This window comes from Apostichopus japonicus, chromosome 8, assembly GCF_037975245.1.
Source record: "Apostichopus japonicus isolate 1M-3 chromosome 8, ASM3797524v1, whole genome shotgun sequence".
Classification (NCBI taxonomy): Eukaryota; Metazoa; Echinodermata; class Holothuroidea; order Aspidochirotida; family Stichopodidae; genus Apostichopus; species Apostichopus japonicus.
The window spans coordinates 14,704,429-14,731,188 of record NC_092568.1 but is presented as its reverse complement, the minus strand read 5'-3'; the positions used below and the strand labels follow the sequence as shown (position 1 = coordinate 14,731,188).

The following is a 26,760-nucleotide window of genomic DNA, read 5'->3' as shown; positions in this document are numbered from 1 at the left end:
AACTCATTGTATCCTGAGTTGTGTGTGTGGTCCGAGGAATGTCAAAGGAGGTTATTTGGTATCACCAAAAGGAACCACAGTAAAGTTACATCCTGTCCGAATCCTTCAAACTTGCCGCATGTAAGATAGACGAAATGACGTGTAGACATTCAAGGATTACAAATGAAAAATGAAATAAAACATTCCATTTGCTGGACATGACATTATCTGTTGTGCTTTAACGTGTTATTAAATCGCCTATGAGCCCTCAACTTGTTGCAACCAGATAGATCTCTCCGAAAACTGAGTGGTATCCAATTATGTGTAAACGACAAAGTTATTACTAACATCGAAGAGTGACCGTCACGAATTTTAAGATCAATTTTCGATAGGTGATGTGTCATCTAACAATTAAAACTCTGATGTGAATGAATATATGTATAAAGGAACAGGTAACATAGGCTAATGTTAATTTATAATATGTTTCATTACGCATCACTTGCAGTCAATAAGGTAGCTTAAACATATTACCGGACATTGACCTAATGTGGCAATAAGTGTGTTACACTGACAATATACAAAACAGGTCAAATTTGTTGTTTTACTTTATTTTTTTTAATAATATAATTACACGAAGCAGATGTAAATCAAAATATTTATCACCTCGCATGCTCGTCCACGAATCCGTGGACACATGTAAAATTCATTCAAACGTGCTAAACCACACAAGTATTATCATTATTTTAAAGCCTTCCAAAAGGGAAATTACTTACTTATATGATCTAAGTTAATCTGCAATAGGCTGTTCTTTTATCTTACAGTAAAACATCTACCAACGAATTGAAGCTTTTTACCAAAATCTTTCATAATCATTCCATCACAGAGACACAGAGACTGTTATTATCATGTTTGTGCTTTTGACAGTTTCTATAATCTCTACGTAAAATCGACTGAGCCCATGGACTCACTGACACATAGAAGACACTTTCTTTGTGCTTATGTCTTGCTATTAAACATTTTGGCTCTACTTACAGAACCAATGTCTTCAAATGTTCGACGTGATTGTATGATAAATCGAAATTTAAGCATGTCAGCCGGACAACTCATCTACATGTAAGGCACTTTAATTTGGACAACATAGTTACTACATAATATAGCCTATTGAAAGAAATTTATAAACGGCACAGCAAACAGTTTGCGGGTGGAATAGGATGTAAATTCAAATATTTTAATTGTCTCACATCGATACATTATATAGTACTAAACAACTAAATAATGTATGAACAAATGTATAGCATGAAATTTGGCCAGAGCGAACACTCACTGTTCCGTTACCATTTTGAGAAGGCGACTCAAGTGGAAAAATTATACCGCTGCGAGTATCACAGGTATAGGCAAATTCATATTACCATTCTACCATCTATAACCACCATTCGTGATATCTGATGCCATTTACACATTTGCATGTCACCACGGCCAGTGGGCGTTTATTTACATGTACTCTCTCAGGTTACTTAAGAAACAATTTTGAATAGGCCTAATCCATACCAAACAAACAACCTGAATACGTTAACGTCGCTGTCTAAAACACTGTTGCTTTTATTACTGGCCTAAAAAATTCAACCACAAACACCAGAACACTGTCGTTGGAAATATTATGCATTGCTATAGGTAGGCATATTTCTTAATGTTTTATTTATGATTCCAATATCACACCTGAATGCCGGAAGACCACTGTGCCTTAAATAGGTCCAATGGAACCAGAATGCAGTTAAAGTAAGTAAGAGACACTTCTAAAGACAATACCGTTAATTAAGTCTTAATCGTATTTTGATCGGATAATGTTTGAAGTAGCTCGTTTTGTACCACAGACTCCCACCACTGAGATTTCCTCAATTACTTGCGTAATGTTTTCTAATGTTCTCTAAGTTTCTTCTCATTCAACAAACAAAGAGGCATAGATAAAGCATGAACAACATAGGCTACATCCTGATTTTATATGGAATAAAGGTTATAGTATAAATCTGCTTTGAAATTGTTACATGTTTGATTTGAATTTCTCAAGAATTTACATGGAGAACGCAACAGTCACCACAATTTCAACTCAATGATATTTTGATGGCGGGGAACTATAGTTACACTACAAACACAACCAGCTGCTTTAAGCAAAGATCTGTACTTAAAAACAAGTAAAACCCCTATTGAATTATTAATTGGAGAATGAAATACAATATTTGGGTTGTTGCTGTAACACATTCATAAGCACAGAACTTATAAGTCCCATTCATGATGAGTGTAAGAAAAAAAGAATTAATTTACTTAAAGCTTCATAGTTCAAAGTACTTTCCCTCTCTTTTATTCATCGTCTTTCATAAATTATATTTATACTGAAAACTATAGAAGACAATCCGAGTAAAAGTTAAAACCTTAACATATATGTTATAACTCATCCACATTCTCTTGATATTGTCATGCAATGAAGTAATAATTTGATGACATCTCAGCATTATATACACTATATATTTATATATACATTCGAGTATATATGGTAACATTTTAGAGACTTGTATAACAGTTTTGTTTTTCAAGTCGTTGTTGCAGAATATAAAAATTACAAAGAAGGAAAATAAGTGAAAAAAAACTTAATACTAGTAAACTTAATCGCTGCATATGAATTACTGATAACGAATTTGGACCTACGAACACTGTTTTTTACCCCTATCTCTCTCTCTTGGCAGTATTTGATGGTGCTGGGGTTACAATTATCGCATATCGTAATAACGCATTGTGTTATTTGTAATTTGGGAATTTATTATACTATCGTAATTTCAAACAATTCTTCTTACAGGTGTTGTTTTAACAGTTTTGAGTTCTGAGAAGTTTTTGTTCCTTCCAGATACTACACAAATTTGATGGTTAGTATGTGCCTTTACCACGTTGATGTAAATTTAAAGTAATATTGGTATATTGCAACTGCACCTAACGTATGTATAGAAATTGAATTCTTAGTTTGTCAAACGTACTACGCACATTGTTTCGTGTTGGGTTTTGTTGCCGAAAATAGTCGAAAGGCTGTTAATATTACCAGTGCACACTATAAATCATCGTACCCCTGTAGTTCAGCCTTCTTGCTGCATTATATCACTTTTTAAGTGCTTTTCGTGACATCTCGTGAAGCTAGAGACTCTCAATATACTCTATGTTGTACTGTGTGTTACATCATTCCTGCTGCCGATCCGGCGAATGCACATTTTGGCGGTATGTTTTCAGACACCCTTGTCAGGAGTAGCGTTGGTAACTTTCATGTGATCATGTGTACCCGGTCGTTGGTTATCCTCACATACATTCCTATCAACTCATTCAGGCCTGTATGTTGTTCTTCCATCGCTACTGCTGAACCACATATATCTTATACGTACATAAAGTAAACATTATAGCTTTCCAAGTACATAAATATATATATATAAATAAATAACTCATATTTTCCTTCAGCGACATCCACAACTGGTTACAATCATGTCTTTGTAATTTTTCAGAATAATCTGTTCCTTTTCATTAAGATAGAGCATGTTTAGTGTGTCGAGTTCTGTAGGTACACAGCACGCCTTCGGGACCGAGCTAGGATCGGCCGAATGAACTATTGTTTGAACAATAGCATGATTTGTAGAGTTAAGGTGTTCGGGCATTGGGTAGGGGCATTCCCCTTGACAGTAGTAGGCTTGGTATCCCTCTGGTGCTAGGATCCATGAATCCCAACCCACAATGGCAAAGTCCACGTATAGAGAATGTTTGCTACAATTTTCCTTCAGCCTTCTCTTTTTCTTGCTTTTCTGCCTTTTGGTCCTCTTTTTGGACGAGCGCTTCGTCCTGCCGTCGTCTGTGTACGTAACAAGCAGTGGTCGCTGTTGAAACCATTGATCTTCGTCGTGTATTTCTAGAGAAGCATCGTCTCCTATTCTCCGTCTTGTTCGCAAATGATCGTCTCCGTGACGCGAGGGGCTTCCTCTTCGATCGATAATTTCTATCTCGACACCATAGTTGCTATTAGCATCATTTGTCCATGATTTCACTGCTGGCGCAACGTCTAATGACTCCCAAGTAGTGTTTCTGACATCAATCACAATCGAATCAATTAAACGTTTTATAACATCTCTGTTCCGTGCGACAGGTTTTAATATTTGATATAAATTTATCCTTTGTATAACTTTTCCATCTGTAATATTTTCCGACTCATTTAATGCATGCCTCTTCCTAATCTTATGATCCGGTATTGCGTGCCGAAATAGTCTTAACTCTGCTGCTGTTAATATTTCTTCGTTCTCAATGCTAGAAAGATTGAAGACCAGCCGGTGCCTGTGAATGGCTTCATCGATATCAAAATGTTCTTCTGTGGAGCAAACAAAGAGAGATGTAACTACAAAAGATTAATGATAAGGTAATGACATCCATGCACAATGGACAAAGTCATACATTACACAAACCTGTACAAAAGTGACAAGGTTTGTACACGCAGTCTAACATTTCCAATACGTGGCATAGTTCTAAGTTCCAAATGTTGGGGAACAGCTTTATTTACTTTTTAAAGGAACAATAGCGGTCGTAAGGTTGGGTAAGACAGTTAGTCTTACTAAGAATGTTTCCTAGATGTTTTCATTTTTATTTAGCAATTAGCTACTGGTTTCATTCCATTCTAAACATCCACCGTCAATTTTCATATTAGCATATCCACTACTTAAAATAGCATTAATAGAAATTTCTAAAAAGTTCTTCATTGAAGGAGAACTGAACTTTTTAAGGAAAGCAATCTCAGGATTTCAAAAAAGTTTAATAGATCCAACCCAATATGTACATAGTGCGACCATAGAACAACGTTCACACCCTGGAGTATGGAGCAATTAGCCCTAGCATTAGCCATATCCTACCTAAATGTAAGTAGACTAGGCTTAGGAATATCAGCACTACAATGTAATGTGGCTATACTGGTTAAACAGTGGGCTTTGCTTACAAAGTGTGGCTTGTTTTTCTTTTCTTTTAGACACTGAACTGTTGTGTTGCGAAACTAATAATTGTTGTATTAATCAACAACAGATTCCCCTTTACAAATAAAACCAGCTGCTTTCATGACTAAAGTTGATATTGTAAGCAGGTAGAATGATCATATAGTGCCGGCGGTTATAAGGCAAGGTTAAGTACATATAAATCAGTAGATATACATGCCTATATAACGTTTCCTGTGAGTGGTAAATGAAATCAGTAGCTTAAACATAAACTCATATATGACTCGTAAATGTTGATGTAATCTTCACTAGAGCAGTAACAGTTGTTGTACGGTACTTTCAGCCTATACTTTGGCATAAGTTGTAAGCAGTAATAGTTGTTGAACGGCAGTGGCGTAGGAAGGTACTTTTGAGTGGGGGGGGGGGGCTGAAGACTGATGGCCGGCCGGGGGAGGGGTCTAAGGGGAGGGGGTGTCCCCCTCCCCTTTGGAATTGTTGGCATTTCCAGGTGGCCTCAGATGCAATTTGGTGCAATGTAGCACACTTCAACACCCACTCCATTTTGTAAATAATTTTGCATTTTCACCTGGCCTTAGATGCAATTTGGTGCTCCAAATGAGATTTTTTTCTCATCTGGAAATGAAAAAGGGGTTTTCTGACTTGCGAAGCGGGGGGGGGGGGGCGGAATGATACTTACGCCCCTCCATATTTTTCACTGGGGGGCTGGCGCCCCCCAGCCCCCCCCCCCCGGTTCCTACGCCCTTGTTGAACGTTACTTTCAGCCTATACTTTGGCATAAGTTGTTAGCAGTAATAGTTGTTGAACGGTACTTTCAGCCTAAACTTTGGCATAAGTTGTAAGCAGTAATAGTTGTTGAACGGTACTTTCAGCCTATACTTTGGCACAAGTTGTAAGCAGTAATAGTTGTGGAACGGTACTTTCAGCCTATACTTTGGCATGAGTTGTAAGCAACAGTTGTTGAACGGTAGTTTCAGCCTATACTTTGGTGTAAGCAGTAACAGCATTCTCACTCATTTCAGTTTAGATAAGGTGGGAAGGGGGGGGATTATCCTTTGCCACCGAAGTATGGACTGAAAGTAATAGAAACACTGCATTCATTATAACAAAATCAATCAACTTCAATATTGATTTTACAGATGAGAGTTGATTACTACATACAGGGAGTAATCCTGTAAATAATAAGTCCGTCTGGCACATATATGTGTGTTCAAAGTTCTTAATGGTACTTAACAACGGTCTTTTCTTATTGGGCCAGACATCTAAAGTGCTTAAACATAAAGGGCCTAGACATACATCATTGAAGTGTCACACCAAAGATGCAAAACGACAGTTACAAGAGTCAACACAAAACGATGCAACACGAATGAGTGTTTTCGTTTAGATAAAATAAGACTTCAACACTTTTCATAAAACTGTGTAGCAAATGTGAAGCCACTTACACTACCTCGATTTCTTAAAGACTTTGCTGCGAAATCTAAGCAATTTATTTATGAAGCAACATGCAGTAGCTTCTATGTGTTTGCGAAATTTATCATCTTTCTGAAAATTGTGTGATGGTAAACTGCAAAGGAAGTGAACACTGCGTATTTTAATTTGCAATTGTCATGTGAAATCGATATCGGCTATGTTATATACGTTAGAATAGTTGGAGCAATTATGACACTCGGAATTATTACAGTATGTTGTCTAGTTTAATTTCCTTGTGATTTAGCCGCTGAAGAAGATCCTGCTAGGATCGAAACGTCAGGCCAACTTACTTTTACACAATTTATATATGGTATAAATTATGTTGCTTATTTTAATTTTCATAAAACACAGAAAGTGTTTCAACTTTAAGAAAATGTGGAAAATAGAAAGTAATGATTGAAATAGAGAATCGGATACTTTGGAGGGAGCACACTACTTTTGGAATTGTACACCAGTTTTGATCAATCTGTATAGTGACAATTGATGCAATGCTTCTTGGAAATCAACCAAATTGAGCGGCTATTCCTCAGCGACAGTTACCAAATGTAGTTTCTCTGAGGTCTGGTATTGTCGGTCTCGGGGATCCAAGCTAACATTTCATACCACATACCGTAAACATAACTAGCTGTCCTTCAAAGTTTGACACCCGTTTTACCCTTATGCGAAGGTTGTGTATACTTTCAATGCCACAAACATTCCTTTGACATTTCATGTTTTGTAATAAAAGATAGCGCAGTTGTTCATACTATTAAAATTTCATTAGCACACATAAAACATGGAGTGTCTTCTAGCTCAACAACGCGCCGTTAGCCTAATAAAGAAGCAAGCGAAGATACTTTATTTGGTCATGTGGCCCCAGTCCAGTTAAGTTAAAATACATTTACTTCACAACACGCGATATGCCGGTAGCCTATAGGTATCGTCGTAATTCGTTTAATTCTATTAAAGATTTTAATGTCGTAGCAATTTTAAAATTATGTATAGCATTGTCAACCAAAATCTATTTAAAGAGGAGGTTTACACGTCGATGAACACGTGACATTTGTCGCGGTAAGTATTTGGAATCTCCAAATAGTTGAGTACGGATGATGATTGCATTGTTGAGTGTAGCCAAAGAAACGCAAGTTCTGTCAGACAAATGTACATTTATAAATCGGTAGATATGACAAATTTCAATTGAACAGATAGTATCGCATAACTCTGATTCCCGTGACTTTATGCTCTACATAATTAAGAGAAGATGTGTATCTGGTATGCATGACACCGAGTGGTATGTGAATACGCCTATATGAAGATGGAACTACATGAAACAGAAATACTTATCGATTTATGCATGTTAAACACTGTAAAGCATTATGGAATCATGATACGGGTATAAATTTAATAGGGGTGGAATTTTCTTGTTACCATGTAGTGGGTTCACAATATATACTTTCTTTCTTTCTTTCTTTTGCATGTTTTTCATTCCTTGCTTTTCTAGAACCTTTGACTTTGCTAAAAGTTAAAAGTTGTGACTAGGAACAAATTCCAGTTAACACTGATATCGTTTAAATCACTTCATCTTAACCCAAAGACTTACCGATATGGTGGAAACTTTTGATTGTATTTGCTGTACCCGTCGTTTTTCCTTCGATGTTAAAATCCATGGTTGTTCCATCATGCCCATTCGAGTGTCTCCGATAAATATCCATAATATACTCCGGGACTCGTTTCTTTCCCTGCGGCTTAGGACGTTCACTAAATCCGAACATATTTAAAAGTGTCGATTCGAAAGCATTCAACATTTCATTCCGTTCATGTACTGATAAATCTGCTGCAGAAGGGAGAACAAGAGGAGATAAAGGTGTCCGAAATCCAGGATCTACAGCTAAATTTTCCACTCCTCTTGTTACAAGGGCGTAACAGCACACAGACAGCACTACTTGCCAGACACGAAATGGTGATACCATGGTGAATCTGTGGGAAGAAAAACGAAATCTTCCTTATGTACCAACAGTAATGAATTCATGATGTTAAGGCGCCAACTTGTCTATCTACCTGCGTCATCTTGAATATACTGTCTGTTGGAAGTTCAAGGTGTGTATCTCACCGTGTGTACCATCACTACGCCACTCGTAATGCTACCGGCTTAGTCCTCTGAAGCGTATCGCGTACACATCACTTATACACATCGGGTGTTATCAACCCGTCAGAAGTGGGCTATAAATGAAAAGAGTTTCAATTAGAGCTGAGAATGGACGTTTCAGAGGCTAGTCAACTAAAAAAGAAACCTGTTAATTACCGGAGGTGTTGTTGTTGATTGTTCAAGGATCGTGCGGATCCCAAAATCTAAGGGAAGGCCTACAGGTGCAATGAAAGATCATGCACCCTTAGGGGTAAACTGTTGATTTTTTGGCTTCCATAATAGCATTTTCAACCGAGCTTGTATGTAATTGCAAAGCTTTGAAACGTCCATATAAGCCTTGACAAAAGTCACCATACTGACGACACGGCTTTTAAAGGTTTCGAAGAAATCCCTTTGAAAAGGCAAGACGAGCGCGCGACGTGCATTGACTTGATAATAAAGTGCAGCGTTTAAAGAGAGATCTGTAAACAGCTAACAAACCCCGCTGCTACCCGTTGTGCGCATTCGCAACATTAGCCTTGATCAGAAGGCCAGTCGATCGTTTCATCTGTACAGAAAGAACGACATTTGTGATGATAAAACGGGAAAATTTCTACCCATTGCTGTGTTGTTTAAAATGTAAACTTGTCGTTTAGAAACCATATAAATACCATTTACTTTTGAATAAAATTTTATTTCAACTTTTCGCAAGGATGTCATTGTTATTTTTACCAACAAATTTGATTACACGTACATGGATCACAAATCATTATGATGACAATCTAGGTTGCTAGCGAATAGCACAAACAGAACGACATGTGAAACTATTTGCCATCTGCAACAAAATGTTCATTTTGTAAATCAGGGTATACATTAGCCTACACACAGAAATTCACAAGTCCACGGACGCGGCTATTATTACTATGGGCTGTTTAATTGTCATCTTTCTACAGTAATAAAGACGGAAAAGTTGACACGAACAATTTTGGAATGTTTTCTATCAGCGGTGTGAAAGTTTGACACACCTGGTAATTTTATACTCATTTTGTGGAGGTTGCGATGGAGCGTATATCATCTTTACATTTCGCGAAACACCGTCGGGCGGAACCTTGTATTGTGGCCTACTGACATCCGACTCTCGCACACACCTGGAACGTCGCTACAACATCGACCCCGTGTAATTCAAGTGGTTTTGTTTTGGCTGTAATTGTCAGCTAGGCCATTATGCTTCAGGCAAACTATAATATTTCATAAGCTTGAACAATATAACCATTCGGAAATCGACGATTAGAGCATGACGTATCTCTATTGTTGCTTTGACTCGCATGATTCACAAGGGAAACTAAAGGAATTCAACGGAGAATATTAAACAAACTTTGAAGTAACTTTTCCCCAGCATTTTGAACAAACAAAGAACATGGTAAACGTAGAACCAAATGATAAAAACATCTCTGATTGACGGTATTTAACGTATAAACCTCACACAGTTTGTAAACACATTGGATATCACTCTGAACTTAGATACCGTACGAAATAGTTCGTTATATGTTTAGCTATAAGTCATTGACACTTAGAACTTTCATTTATCAAACATGACATAAAATATACCAGGTAGAATAGATTGCACTATTACTCGCCCCCGCCCCCCCCCCCCCCACCAATAGTAAATAGAGTTAAAGGACGAGAAGTTTGAAGGGAAACCGTCTTCAATCCCTAATCGCAAAATTCCCTAAAGGTATTTTAATATAAGCTTTCAAATATAGAAATTACTATGGTGGACCATAATGTTAATGGAAGTCTATTACTGTAGTTATTAAAGTCGGTGTTTGATACACCGCAAATTTTGATTTTGTTTTACGAGAGCAGGTGCTCAAAAATCATACTTCAGGCTTCTTCGAACTGGTTTTATTGCTTACGGGTAAACGATGCGATCAACTTCAGGCAAATCGCAACATTCTAGTAAACGATATCTGCATCGTGTGGGATGATAGTTTTACAAATCTTGCTGATATGTCACAGTCCAACCATAGGAGTTGTAATTGTGAAAAGCAACTTGCTGGTTCAACAAAAGAACAATGTTAGAATATTTCATGTTTTTTTTCGGACCTCAAGGTTCATATCTCATATTTGCAAATTTAGAAATGCCTTTCAGGGCAAGATGAAGATGACGTCGCCTCCTCTGCACATGCCTAATTGTAAGTGTTAATCAATATACACTGAGGTAATTTCCCTATTAAAATATCATACTACTTCATATAAACAGCAGAGCACATGTGACTGAAACGAAATATCGTAGGTACTTAACAAATTTGTAATACACTGTATGAACTTGAAAAAATCTACTGCTTTTCTGTCGAGTTTTGTTTTGCTTTCTAAGGACCTTGACCCGATGCCCGGTGTATCGTAGTCCAGCATCTTCGATTGATAACCCGGTGATGCTTGAAGGGTCTTATTAACCTGCATTTATGAAAGTTGTTTCAAATGGTCTACAGAATATAAAAATGAAAATGACCTTTTATTGCCATACTTTCAAACTATGCTAGTAGATCAATAGCCCAAAAAGTTGAAGTTAGCCATATCATTCTGACGGTATACACATTGTATATGCATTACAGAAATAAAGCTTCAGCAACTAGAACAAGCTGTAACAAAGGATACGGAACCGCTTGGGCTCCCGAGGATCTCCCCTATATTGATATAGGCTATCATAATAGTTTCCACCGCAACGTAAGTGCATATTGCCTAACGCCTTTTGCCCTTTTTTCTTCTAGTATTTATATTTAGGTGTAGTTTGGAAACACACATATAGTGAGTACAAACAAAACATCTAAAATTAGCCTATAGACAAATATTGAGAAGTAATCATTAGTTTTTAATCTTACCAAACTCGCCAGTGGCTACCGTTAGGCTACCCGATGCCGTAAATCCTTGAAGTTCAAAACAGAATAGAGACGTTTGCACAAGCTGAGTTGTGAAATAGCTTACGACATTCATACCAAATAAGCCACACATGATAGTCATGAACAGACATATTCCAAATAAACACCTTTAAACATCTCTCAACATTTTTGTTACGTTTACTACTCACCTGTGCGACTCATGGCAAGCTGATAAATAATGACATACCAACATGACATACTTCTCTGCTTTGTCCAAATCATCGAACTAGAAGTCTAATTGTTTAACCTTGATAAAAAACAAAATTTCGTCTTCGCCGTGTTACCTGTGTGGTGATTCTTCTAATTGGAGACTAGTTTGAGGTTTTCTGTTTCATTTTTCAAATGTCATTTTTTCTGATTACTAATCTACAAAGGTAGGACTCCTTCCAAAATAATCGGGGTAGTGTTATTTTGAGAAATCCTTCATCTATGCAAAAAGACAGATTTATTTATTTTCGACGCCTGATCAAAGGCTCTAGTAATGTGTTACAGCTGGAGAAATCGGGACGGCCCGTTTAATTTGGATTCACCTTGCCTGATGACCTGAGCAAGGTGTTTACTGTAAGCTGACAGACTCTATCAACTTGACACGGGCCAAATGTTCCACTAATGAGGTTTTTCCTTAGCTGATGCTGGCAATCGTGGATGGAAGCTAGAACACAGGGAACAGACATAAATCAGTACGAGACAGGTGTGGTGCCAGTGCCGATGCGAGCCAGGTAGACCAACCGAACTCTGCGACGGAACCAAGTCGACTTGGGGGTCGTAAATCCAGAGCAAACGCATACCGCTCTGTCACAGTTATGACTTCATTGTTGTCTTCCTCCCTGCAGAAAGGGTTGCAGTCAATATTTGGGTCTCTCGTGTCAGGGGGCCGGTCGTATTGTTTACACTTCTGTTCAGTCCACGTCAACCTGGTCGGTAGGATGTAACGTTGCTGCTTGCAATTTATGATACCGAGCACTTCGATTGTACAGTCTCAATTGTTCATAAATTTGTAGCAAACGTCGGTTTAAAAATGTCTCATTTTGACTTAGACTTTACAAATACCTTTACTGGGATAAGGCGCATTTTGGTATTTTTATAATAGCCGATGCACTAAACGATAAAGTTTATCTCAGGTTGGAAGCAACTACAAGGGTGAAGATGTCACTGGAACATCAATCTATTTTGTTGCACATAAAGAACTTACCCCCCTTGTGAGATTTCTCTTAAGAATTAATAACTTTTGAGGTCATGACATGCAATGTTTTCATAAATTTTATCTGTGACATAACAAAATTACAATAAAAAACCTCAAGTTTACAAGTAGGTCTACGTGCTGAAGTGTGCCATTCGAACAGAAACAACACGACACGTACAGTCTTCAAAATGTAGTGGTCATGGATCAATTACTATAGCCTGTCCTGTCAGCGCATTACGGAGGGCTCTGAACGTGTACCTCGGAATCATAATATATATATATATATATATATATATATATATATATATATATATATATATATATAATATATATATATGATATTATATATATATATATATATATAATATATATATATATATATATATACATATATATATATCTATACATATATATATGTATATATATATATGTATATGTGTATATATATATATATATATATATATATATATATATATATGTATGTATGTATGTATGTATATATATATATATATATATATATATATATATACACATACATACATATATAGGCTATACCTTTTGAGGCAAGCCAAGCCATATTGATGAAATGAATATGTCGCTTGTGGTATGACAGATATAATAAACTGTACAATTGTAACACGTGTGTAATACGCGTTATAAATTCCAAACTTTTGTTCTATAAGCGTTCGGAAGTACGATACTGTTTGATGTTTTGATATACTAATCAGTAACGTTTCCATGGGTAGATTTGGACGATAGCAACAAATGCAAATGTCATGATTTGAGTTGCCTCAACTTGTGTACAAGAAAGTTAGAAGATATCATCGCAATAAAAAATGAACTATACGGATGTACAATTGCTTTACTTATGCAAAATATTTGTAGCAAATCAACTATAGGGCACTCTTAGATGACCTTAGATGACCTGAAAATAGGACGGCCTCTATCAGCAGAACATACCGTATCGGTAGAATGTCTACCTTCTGTTAGAATATATCCAATTTGATAAAGCACTATCAATTTTTATATTGGTAACCGTACACTGGTATATCGCGATCATGCATTAGAACATGTGGGTCTGTTTAGAAGGAATAACCAAAGGTTACGATTAACGCAACGATGTTACGAAAGATGGTAAATTTGTAGAAAGATTTGTCTTGTTAACCCGTCGTGGGTTTCAAATACCAATGTTTGTTCCGCCGTCATTCTATGGTCGTATCTTACATGCCAGCATGTCGCTCTTGATTGCCCGTTAGTAAAGGTTAACACAGCAATCAGGATGCCCCTGTCAGGATCGATTTTACCCTCCATTCGAATCGGTAGAGTTTGCGTGTGTTCCCCTTATTCCGTTGGGACGCGACTTACCCCGTAAAGGATCACCGAACGCTATTCGGAGCAAATCAAAACGCTGGAATGAATTTTCCCATTCATTCTTGTTGGTGATGCTTGATGGAACGGTCCCAGCGGATTGTATGTTATTTATCTTCCAATACCGGGGGTACTGCGTTTCATAAACCTCATTATGCATTCCATTATCAACACCAGCAAATCTATACCTAACTCTGCATTTGTTCACAATAATATCAGAAATATGTACTAAATAAACACACAATCATGTCGATTTACTATTTTGCCAAAATTTCCGCCCATTTTATAGTGATCGAGCGAAAGAAGTACCAAATGTTGTTACAATTTAACGGCACCTTCTTCAAAACAATTAAAAATGACACATGCGCAAGCAAAGGTCTTGACCTCATTATACCTATAACACTGAAAAGCAATGTAGGACCTTCGGCTTAAAATAAAAATTTGGCTGAATTCAGTCATTGATTCAACTGCAAGCGAAGCAGCTAATGACTTGATGATATTTGTTAAATCTTTTCTTCGAAAGGCTCCCTTTCTGTGCTACAAGAGAGAGGTGAAGTCTGTGATAACCATTACGTAATCGTTCTAGGCACAGTGATTGCGTAAAATCCGTAGCCCAGCATATAGCCTAATGTATAGGAACAGAATATACATCTGCCTGCGTATGCGTCCAATCAATGCTTTGGATAAACATAGCCGGATCACGCAATGTTTATGTATAGGTTGTTTCTATTCTTTATTCGTATGTGAACATTGCGTTGAAATTAAGACCTGTGAAACTGGCTAAACAAGAGTATGATTGAATACAGCATATTTCACGTTCCCATGTATGCACACTAATACTCACACACACACATCATATTATGTTCCATAAATGACAACTCGCAACAAGCAATTTCAATAGCCGATGTGACTTTTAAGTAAGGCATCCATACATTGAATTCTCATTTTCGGGTGCAATGCGCGCATGGACTCACCAAAGTCAACCGTTTGCGTACAGCACGCACCGTCCATATACAAAGCTACATGAACATAAGTTGTCCTGTATACATGATATTGTAGAATCTTCATACTGAATTGACAACTGTAGAATGGAGTATATGTTCAGGGAATAGCTCAATCCTTTGATAATCATGATAAATGCAACATTCTTGCACAACAAAAAATTGAAGTAGTGGGGGCATCATTGTTACGCGCCAATGGCAATAAGAAAATTCTTATAAGACAATAATAATAATAATACACAGTTCTTATAAAGCGCAAATACACACTTAAGTCTCAGTGCGCTGATAATTATTAACCCCTGGTCATTGGTAACTTGTCACACCCACACACCAAAGTGTGCACAATTCAATCAATCTCTCCTGGGGCACCACAGTGCACCACAACCACGTGTCCCCTGGGGGACTTCCCATAGGGTGCAGCCACAAACCGGCGCACGCAACTATATTTACAAGTTACCTCGCAGGTCCCCATTTATACACCTGGGTGAAGAGAGGCAATGGAGATAAAGCGCCTTGCCCAAGGACACAACGCAATGATCTGGCCAGGGCTCGAACCTGTAATCCTTAGATCACAAGTCCACTGCCTTAACCACTTGACCACTACGCCCTCCGTGACCGTGGTTTCTGATACGGGATTGAATAACTTGTTCTTTATTTCTTTATAGCGTCCGAAAAGTATACGGTACAGGTTTGCATGTCCCATCACAGCGGTGAAACCGTTGAATAGAACTCAAAAGATGTCTTCTTCTTTGTACACATTGTATGTACAAAAAATCTGGAATCACAAGGACAGAGCAACTAGTAATGAGTATTAACCAAGTGTGCCCTCTATATTGCTGAGTTTCAAAAGTCTATATACAGAAGTTTCATGATCTTGTAAACACTTATTTGGGAAGCAAAAAATTAGCAGCGTTAACGGTGTACAAGTCGTAAGAACAGTTTATGTTTATGTACTTTTGTTTATTATAGACTGCAAGTTGTTGATTGATTGACTGATTGATTTAATTATTTGCTGATAATTTTTTTTTTACGTTCTTGTAGGATTCGATGGTGATTGGCTTCAGCTTAATTATGTACCGGGCAATCACAAAATGCGACAGGCTTTTAGGCGTAAGGGTTATAGGTAGCAAACGTTGTTTCTTGTGAATAGCTAGTAAGGCCTGGTACTCTGAAGGGAGCATTCCTGACGGAAATAACGGGTAAACGATAAAGTCAGGTAAAGTAATTAACTAGTATAGCAGTGATTCAACGCGTGGAAAAGTCATTACATGGAATGTTGTTCGGAATGTGTAATGCCAAGTCATTGGCAATCGGAAACCATATAACGTTACCGTCGTCCTAATCATTAACCAGTGACATAATATACAACATAGTTCGCTATTCTTGCACAAAGACTACCAGTCCTAATATGAACGCAAGAAACCAATATCAGATGTGTCTGAGAAAGACACTTATTGTACAACAGTGTCTTTTTTTAACAATTGCGGGTTTCAGGAGGTTTTCATAATATACACTCAGAAATTAAACCTCAGCAAAAAGGGGATTTGACCCCCCCCCCCCAACTGGCAGATATAATATTACAAAAATTCAGAGTGTACAGTACATATGTAACATATCGTATGTGGTACAACCTAGGCAGTATAAAGTTCTTCAATGTCGTCTCAAGTTGCAAAATGTAACATCATTGCATTTAAGCACTCTCCATTTCCTCAAAATATCTCAAAGGCACTCCTCCTTGAACCCTCCCCTGGACGACATAACATCTAAGCCCACAACCGCCCCCTCCCCCGCCCCCACCCACTGCAGTACAAAAAGTGGTTGCGTTTTTGTTATGCCAATTTTTGCTCGAGAAAGGGGAGCTGCAGAGACCAGCAACACATGCAGAAAAACTGCAAGTGCATTCATTATAAGGCATGTATTTATATTGCAAGAACAACTATATAAAACATGTATTTATATTGCAAGAGCAGTCATTAAAAGGCCAGTATTTAAACTGGAAGGCCGTCATTAGAAGGCATGTGTTTAGATTGCAAGAGTAGTCATTATATGGCAAGAGCAGTCATTATAAGGCATGTATTTAGACTGCAACAACATTTATTATAAGGTATGTATTTAGACTGCAAGAGCAGCTATATACAACATGTATTTAGGCTGCTAGAGCAGCCATTATAAGGCAGGTATTTAGACTACAAGAGAAGCCATTATAAGGCTGGTTTTTATATTGCAAGTGTAGTCTTATAAGACATGTATTTATATTTCAAGAGCAGTAATTATAAGGCCTGAATTTAGACTGCTAGAGCAGTCAATATAAGGCAAATATTTAGATTGAAAGAACAGCCATATAAAGCACGTATTTAGATTGCAACAGCAGCCATTGTATTTAGACTGCAAGAGCAGTCATTATAAGGCATGTATGTAGACTGCAAAACAGTCATTATAAGGCATGTATGTAGACTGCAAAACAGTCATTATAAGGCATGTATGTAGACTGCTATTGAGCAGTCATTATAAGGCATGTATGTGGACTACAAAACAACCATTATAAGGCATGTATTTAGACTGCTATTGAGCAGTCATTATAAGGCATGTATATGTAGACTGCAAAAACAGCCATATAACACAAGTATTTAGATTGCAATAACAGCCATATAAGGCATGTATTTATATTGCGAGAACAGCAGCCATATAAGGCATGTATTAATATTACAACAACAGCCATATAAGACATGTGTTAAGATTGCAAGAACAGTCATTATAAGGCAAGTATTAAGACTGCAAGAGCAGTCATTATACGGCAAGTATATAGATTGCAAGAACATCCATATAAGGCATGTATTTAGATTACAACAGCAGCCATATAAGACATGTATTTAGGCAGTGAGTGGAAGAGGATATTTTGGATGTTCGTATCGGTATTAAAACTCCAAGTTATATATTTTCCAGTATGTCCATAATTTCACTTTTTTGGGAAACCTTTTGTTATTATTGCAACATCATTTGTTGAACTACTATTTACTGAGGGCTGTAGGAAAGCACAAAACCGGAGGACCTGAACTAATACTTGGAGAACTGAACCACAACAACCATTTTGTTAGTTTAACAGCAATTTAAATCGGAATAAGCCCTCTATAATTTATGCTCCTCTTCAGTGACGCATACAAATCTTTCCGATGATTACAAACATGTACAGTTGCATTTTAAATTTCCAAAATTTGATGGTATGCAGGGATGCACAGATACGAACAACGAGTGCATTCCATTAATTTTAAACTGTGTGACAATTCTTGGATTAATACCGTTGCATAGATGTCTAAGACTCTCGAGAGATTCCAATGAGTCAAAAAAGAGTTCCTAACGAGTATTTGTTTAGAAAGGTACAGTTGGTTCTTACACATGCACATATACTTACTGGGCAATGTTCGAGCACAATTATTACTATTACTACATATAGATCGCTTCTCGGCCTTTTGGCTAAGATCGTGTGTAGTATCTGTTCCCTTTCGAGGGGAATGGTGATGCACACCCGACGATGATCACACAGTCACAGTCCCGATTCAAGGGGACTGGGGTTGAGAGCGGATCAGTCGTTCGGTAGTTTGGTTTTCGTGCCCATGTTCTTTCCTGGGTGACTTTTCTTTAAAAGTACTATAGTTCCAACGGTATAAATATTAGAAACAGAAGTGTAATGATTAATTCAAAAAATATTTCAACTATTAAGTTGGTCATTACAGTATTTAGTGATCGGAATCATCCTCACGAATGTCAACGCAGCCATTTCTTTAGTTTAATAATTAATTCACTAATTTTAAATAGGATTATTACTGTCCTCTTGGTTCTTGTTTGGCTGTACACAAAATTGCTTTGATAAATAAACCGCCCAGCGATCATTAAAACATTGTATACCTTTCTGTCAAACCCAGAGAACAGTTTGTTGCTTTTTGCAAACGAGTTAGTTTGTCACATTGACACGTAGGCCCAACTTTCCTTTCAAGTAAGTTAGTCGCTTAGATTGAGACAACCCTAGTCAACGCCGAATTTTTCACCTTTCTGGATGGTTCCCGAGGGAGCCAGTGGTAAAGTGAAGACGTTGTTGACTTCCGATAGTGGGTACACACAAGCCGAGATTTCCACCGAAAATGCATATGGTACCCCAAAGTGTGGTTAAGACATTAATGGTTGGTTACTGCTTGGTTCTTCCGAAATTTCCCTGCTACTACCACACTGCACGTCTAGTTCATCGGTCTGGTTATCAATAATGTTGAAGTTCAAGCAGTGTGATGGAATGTTCTCCTAATGGTTGGTAGTTTTGAATCTGTGATTTGCTAAAATATTTTAAGACGAGGGTAGAATAGAAAACGGACATTATGGATTTATATATACTGCAATGCTATAGTGTCAAATCCCACCAGTCATCATAGCAGGAGAATTCGGGTGCAATCTTTATTTCATTTCACATGAATGTTTCGACATTAGATCAAATTATCAACCAGGAATGTATTACGAAGTTTTATTCCAAAATATGGCATTCATGTTGCAATGTCTGAATACTGATAACATACAAAACAAAATCTATTCTAAAAGGTTAAATGTGGTAAAGGCAATTTAACCGTTAAAACGGTTAAATAATGAATTACTCAATCATACTACTCTCTTTTTCTTTAAATGTTCTCGTTATGGACCGATGTCTGGAAAAATATCTTTAAGTAAATTTAAGTATAGAATTTTGACTCAGTAAATGACACATTAATTCCAAGGATGTGTAACACGAATTTTCTTCTGCATAAATTTTCATCTTCAAAAACAAAAAGGTTATGCTTATGTTGTTCTATATATATTCGTGCCTGTATCAGCCCACGGTGAGTAATCAAGTTAACTTGGGTCAAATCATAACTCGCCTGGTAAATAGTGACGAAAGGAAGGAACTACAGTCAGACTCCAAGTTCATTCACAGCGTTTTGCTATACACTTGTTTCCGAATCTACAGCGGGTCGCAAGATATTGTGTAATCGATGGTGACATAAAACGATTACACCTAAACAATTGCACCAGTCAGTTCCTTTGGGTTCGTAGTTCTGTATACGACAAAATCACGGTTGAAGTCAACTTTGACAAGTTACTTATAGTTTGCCAGCGCTATGTAGGAAACAGAATATACACAAAGTGTGTTATACTGTTTAATTGGCAATGTACTTACATATATAACTTCTTTTTTTAATTGGCAATCGTTAAGCGTGTTATACATGCGAAGCTTCCCTTACTAGCAAAACAGATATCAGACCGCTAAAAAAAAGTTAGAAACGATAGTGTTGTCTGAGTCATCTCCGCCGTTTGGTATTCAGTTAATTTGCAATAATGCTATCTTAATCTGGTAACTTGTTACAATATGGTAGCAAATTTGTAAATATAAATCTATTTTGCTTTTTACATAATGGAGGCGTTAAGCTGAAATTTGTGTTGAGATGATAAATCTACATATATCTGACTTCCGACACAACCATACTATATCGGCACGTAGTTGGATAACCATCAATTCATGCGATTACCACAATTTTGATTAGAGAGAATAACTGTTTATTCAAGTAAAGACAATTTTGTGTTCAACAAATTACGTGTAACATCTTTTCGCGCTCCATATGCGAAAATCGCCTATGTCGTATTTTACTACTTATCATGCGATCTTGGTAGAACAAAACTAGAGATGAAGTTTATCCGTACAAGATCTTTCTTTTAAAGGGGTATGCCAGTGGCTGAAGTTCATTGTGTTAAAATTACTGGCAATTTTCTACATCTTTAGGTCAAAACTCGAAACCACATTCTACTAATTTATATTTTATTCTAAATGTTGTGACATTTTATAAATGTATCCCACAATCCTAACAATCTTACTGACAAATTGCATGCTGATAAACATTTAATGTGGAAAGCATTGCAAAGGCAGCAAGTATTCCTAATGTATTACATTTCAAGAACTACCCAACAACAATATTATAATAGGAAACTGTGAAGCTGCTTAACAACCGTGATGACGTTTCAGACCACCTACTGTCATCATACTATTTCTGACAAAATGAGTGAAGTTATCTGGTGAAAATGTTTACATTCAAACAACCATATCTAATCTAGTGTTAGGAAAACAAGATATTGAAATGAGCATTTCAACATACAATGTGGAATATTTTAATAGAAATTTCAATTGTCTGCCACCGAAATATAATCTGCTGCCACCGGCCTGATTAATTCAAAGCAACATATAGCTACAACACTTTTGATTTATTACACTTTGCGAGTATTGTTGAAAAACACTACTAGATACCGTCCAGTTTTACACCATCGTTTTACTTAAAACCCGCTAATAGGAAAAATAGATAACGCCTTATCATAACATTCGATCCTGTTAACTTTGTGGCCTAGAGGCTTCCTTCGTGGTGCGGTATAAATTGAAGTACTGTAACAATTTGAAACACTGTAATGGATATAGTGCGGCAGGCAGAAACATAATTTGAGATTGGAAGGAAAGTGATGATTAACGTTTTCTAAAACAATTGCAAACGCTCCGCACTATATTTAATGTGTTAAAATGTTTTAATATAGGTCCAATATTCCACCGTCAATGAGAAGATCAAGAGACATATGGCCTCCAAACCCATTGCATGCATGCCGAGAACTGTATGATCCGGAAAGAGAGTTGCTGTTGAAGCTGATCAACTGTTTCTTGATCATATGTTCTTTTTTTCCGGGATCTGATAAAGAACTGGCTGAATTTGTTGTTATGAATAGTAACCGTAGCTGCATATATACGGCAACGGTATTGATTCACACTGATGATTCAGTTCACCATGTCATAATTCACGAATCAGAGTGAGGTTCTTTGGGCAATAGGTACATGAACAAGAGAAATATAATGAATCCTTATTATATGATCTTTAGGAGGAAACAAAAGTAGCCTTCTGACATAGGCTTATAATTTCTTATGGCGATTTGCTGCGATTACGTTAAATGATTATTATAACGATTTTCATGATATTATGTATACATAACGGGGTTTCCCCTACCATACCTTATTCCCGTATAGTTTACGGCGGGAAGTTGATGGCCTTTTCACTTTCCCGCACTTTCCGTTCGTGAATCATCACAAGGAGCGATGTATGAAGAAAGAGTCATATTTCCATGCAGGGTCAAATGTGAATATCGAACATTCAAAACATACTCAATTTGGAAAGTATAACTAGACAAGATTTTGCATATGGCCTATATTCACCGATGAGCCTACCCAATTAACTTATACATTAGCGTACTTTCCAACGTATATAGCCTAATTCCCACGTGATACAAGTGGAGAAGAATCATCGTGTCCCTTTTACAAGGAAACTATCAGTAAAGAGTTTGCAACGTAACATATTGTCATAACACTGTTTTCATACATGTACCTCCAGTCAGCCGGTCGAATATGAAAGATAAATATCTTCAGAACAATTGTAATCAATTGTTTTGTAGTCCTGCAGTACGGTACTACACAGAAAATGTAACCTAATTTCGCCTATCCTTATTGCATAATAGATTTGCAAATTGCGACGTTATTGGTATTTGTAAGCAAGCATATACCGTAAACCAATTACATGTTATGCTGCTAAATAAGAAGTGTTTGTTCCGGCTACGTATATGCAGACTGTGGGACAGTACGCTAGAGTAGCCAGCGGTATGAAATGAACACATGTGAACAGAGTTTTATATAATTGGACTTGTCCACTGTATCCATCAGCAATTTCATCATTTTGTGTCTTTAGTACGGTCCGACAAACATATCGGGACATGTTTAATCTGATCAATTGAGGTCCCAGTAAAGTGTTTTGATGCCTAACATGCAATGAGCGGTGGGACCCATGGGTGACGCAAACACGGGCCTAAATGATGAATTCAGACCATGGTCAGACTCACATTCTGTCTACGGAGGTGTGAAGCCAGTCAATGGTCCAAGAATACATGCACTAAAGGGTTTTCATGTTTTCCGAGATGCATATAGCCCACATATATATACTCTCGCCTACAGTTATCATAGGAAGGAAATATGGAGTGTCCGGTCCCATGGGAGTATTTTTATACGGAGAAAGTACGAGGTAGAAAGTTGCACGGCATCTGCATAGTTGTTAGTCAGGCGGTAAATGTTACAAATCATAAATGGCCTTAAACTTCATAAACATAAAAGAAGTACAGCAACCTAGAGCTATATGTTATAACTTATGATTCATCTTTCACAAACTATCTTCGTTGTATAGAAGACAAACAGGGTTCAGATTACACTTCGTGCGCGGCCTAAACGACCAGTTGCCAATTTAAATCCATAAATGGTTACTGCGTTGTCAAACCTTATCATAAAATTTGAAATAACACCACCAGCGTTCTAACTGTTGTACGGTTTAACGATCGATGTTACCGTCCTCGCAAACCGCATTGTTACATACGATCACCATAATTTCAGTTCATCAAAGCAATGAAAGTCAGAGAAACCAATTTGTTGATAAGTGCACTTTGGCTCTATTGCTGCCACAGTTTGAAAGTTTCTCTTCAATTTAAACCACCGAGAATGTAAACATTCTACTGTTAAAGCCCTTCCCGTTTTTTTTTTTTAAATGTGAGTCAAAAACGAATTTACGGCAGAAGAGTGCAAATACCTTTTTGAGTAAAGTGAAGTAGAACTATACCTTCGAATTTCTCCCTTTGTTAAACAACTTAATGGGTAAACAATATATATATATATATATATATATATATATATATATATATATATATATATATATACATATATATATATATATATATATATATATATATATATATATATATATATATATATATATATATATATATTATATATATATATATTTCTGTACATGCATGAATATGTGTCGTACTCGTAGTTTTTTACTGTATGCTAAATCCAGGAGAACCTTTCTGGGTGAAGTCATTAATAAAAACGCGAGTTTAAAGTAGCCTATATGTCGTTTTACATATCTGTTAACTATGAAATGAGCAATGAGCATACAAGCGGACCACATTCTATTCATAGGGACACTTTAGAACAGACTTGTATGACTTGTATGACTCTCTAATCTTTCTTAGTCAATTTTTACATAAACTTAGGCAAAAGTGTTCTCTGTCCCAAGCTATCCGTTCGACGGAGAAGCAACCTTCCATTTCACCTAGCATGCATGACAGTCTATTCGCCTTACATAACTAATATTTTACGCGAGAAATGTGACAGAGCAGTGACATGGTGATGAAACTTTATTAAGAAATTATTAATGTTGAAGTTGAAGTCGAATAATATACCTACCTTTGCATGATCCTTCGTTATTTATCCCATAAGGTGTATATTTACAGGTAAATATTTCCGTTGGTTTGGTGTAAATCCAAAAGTTTCAGTCATGGAAATTTGATATCATTCCGATATTAATAATAATTTCATGATATCCAATCACAAGTGCGCTTATTTTCACCATGGCGGGCAAGTAACAGTTACCTTGGTCAAAAAACGTAAAATCGGCTGTGGATACATATAAACCACTAATAGTAATATCCTCGAAATCTGTTCAAGATTCCGTTAAAAATCTCTTTCGGAAATTGCTAATTGGTTGTAAAATGCGGACCGAATGATTCTAAATCTTATAATGTCACCCGGAATTCTCACCTGGGTCAACCAGGTGTCTCAATGAAGGCGCACCGACAAACTGTCGCCAGCTGTTCAACTGCACAAGCCCTTATAACAATTACTACTTTAATATTACCCACTGTCATTTCAAAATTTAGGTGATGCAGTGGGTTCCTCTCGGCATAACGTCGGGCGAAACGGCGGGGTTTCGGAATGACGATTAGAGAATAGCACGTGCTTCCTTAAGAAACACCCTGCAAAAGTTTCGCGAGTTTGCAATTGGTTACGTCATGTCAGTTTTGACACGCCCGCCGGAAGCTTTTCAAAGGATTATATTAGTTCTCATGGCAACTTTCTTACAACTTAAAAAATAGGTAAAAACCAACGACAGTCTATAAAATGAAATTGACCCTTGGTAAAGATGTCATAACATTCTCAAACCTTTATGTGTTGTAAGCATCTAAAGTAAGTACGATGACAGATGACGTTCTATCAACGGTTCATTAGGATTTAGTATAAGTTCCTAACAGTAGATTGAATGGTTAAGAAGCCTGTCTAAATGAGCGTTTATAGCTTTAAGAGATCAATTTTAAGCGCCGTAGACGTCTTTAGTTACCAAAGACTTCATTATGCTCCTTGAAAGGCTAACAGTGGACCGTTTTTGCTCTTTTTGAGAATCTTATTGTCTTCACCTCTTCAATACCCTAAACGGAGGTATCAAAAGAATATTATTCCAAAGAACTTAAACTGTTTACGGTGGTAGACCTATTACTAAGATTAACACCGACCGCCCACAAGCTTAATGATATTACACCCGATTGGTTCAAAAGTATAGATCATCAGGCCAATAAAATAGACGTTTTCTTTACCAATGCGTATCGACTTTAGTGTGCATTTTCAATCATGTAGCGGCGGGAATTCTCTCCAGAGTCCGTAGCTGTCAAGGCGTAGGCGGAACATGAATATTCATTGCTTCAGTATAATGATTACCATTGGTTCATGACGGGACCTTCGCTGGTTTACTTCTGTCGACTTAACCTTTGACCGTTTATTTAAAAGTGAAAGCCATGAAGGAGCATGACCAAGTATGACGACGAAAAAAGTAGCCCATTTTGTTGAAAAAAAGAAGGATACCGCAAATCGTTCACATCGGATGTAATAAATTGATAAGCACAGCGGGCTCTGGGTGGGGTGCTACTCGACGGCATCAGTAATTGCTTTAGGTCTTCATGAGGTACGCCGCCAGAATCGAACTAAGAGCAGCTGACTTTCAGCTGGACATATATTCAGAGCTACAAGGAAAGACGTTACTGAAATGACTTTATTATGGCCAGGACACTACTATTAAAATTTATAAATGATTACAAATTTTGAGTAAGTTTGTTTAATGCTATTCATATGAACTAATCTGAAACGTTTAGGAATATTTACGAAACAAGTTCTCTTCCATTTTCTATGAACTATATTTTAAAGATATGAGCGAATTAAACATATATAGGATAGTTTCATGCCGTACGGACAAGGTATATTTTGCGTGTTGGAACCCTATAGATTCTTCTCAGTACGTTACACAGGATTGATAAAAAACTAATATTCATAAAAAAAAATACATAGATAATGTACCCATGAACAATGACTTACAGCCTACCCCCTCCCGAACACTTGCCTTTAAATCAAGGAGCCTGAAACAAGCTGTTATCATGCCCTGCTGAAAAGATGGCATGAGGCAATAACATCTGTATTTTAAGCGAAATAATAAAACATTACTCGTGCGACAACTCTATTGAAGTAAACCATTAATAATTCGCTAACTAAGTGTAACCTATTAGATAAAGATCGAGGGCTATCCAGTTAGGTGTCAATTTTTACATGTCATGGTCAAAGTAACACAAAGATGGCAAACAAAACAATCTACAGCAAGCATATGTGGAACCACGGTTTAACCCAAAGTGATCTATTAAAGTATATGCTTCTTTGTTGACACTTTCTTCACTTAAAAAGTGATATTAAGCTCTAATATTGCGCCTATGATGTGGACATTATTTCTTATGTATT

General features: G+C 37.0%; 1 protein-coding gene and 1 pseudogene across 2 annotated transcripts; one reads left to right on the top strand and one right to left on the bottom strand.

Moving 5' to 3' along the window:
* Positions 1-1,193: 1,193 nt before the first annotated feature.
* Positions 1,194-25,459, bottom strand: LOC139970961 (bone morphogenetic protein 2-like). 2 transcript variants are annotated; one of them, XM_071977053.1, is made up of 3 exons: positions 24,391-25,459; positions 8,044-8,420; positions 1,194-4,366 (listed from the first exon to the last, which is right to left on the bottom strand). In XM_071977053.1, the coding sequence occupies exons 1-3, from the start codon at positions 24,396-24,398 to the stop codon at positions 3,468-3,470; spliced, it is 1,284 nt and encodes a 427-aa protein (XP_071833154.1). In that variant the 5' UTR covers positions 24,399-25,459; the 3' UTR covers positions 1,194-3,467. The 2 variants fall into 2 exon arrangements, with proteins under 2 accessions (XP_071833154.1, XP_071833153.1); XM_071977052.1 differs by lacking the exon at positions 24,391-25,459 and adding an exon at positions 11,657-12,591.
* LOC139972701 (U2 spliceosomal RNA) lies at positions 18,511-18,587 on the top strand (annotated as a pseudogene).
* Positions 25,460-26,760: the final 1,301 nt, after the last annotated feature.

Coding starts and splice junctions, on each gene's coding strand:
- LOC139970961 (XM_071977052.1), bottom strand. CDS start 11,700: ATGTTGGTATGTCATTATTTATCAGCTTGCCATGAGTCGCACAG. Junction 8,421..11,656: donor GCTTGCCATGAGTCGCACAG/GTGAGTAGTAAA, acceptor TTCTTCCCACAG/ATTCACCATGGTATCACCAT. Junction 4,367..8,043: donor CAAAAGTTTCCACCATATCG/GTAAGTCTTTGG, acceptor TTTGCTCCACAG/AAGAACATTTTGATATCGAT.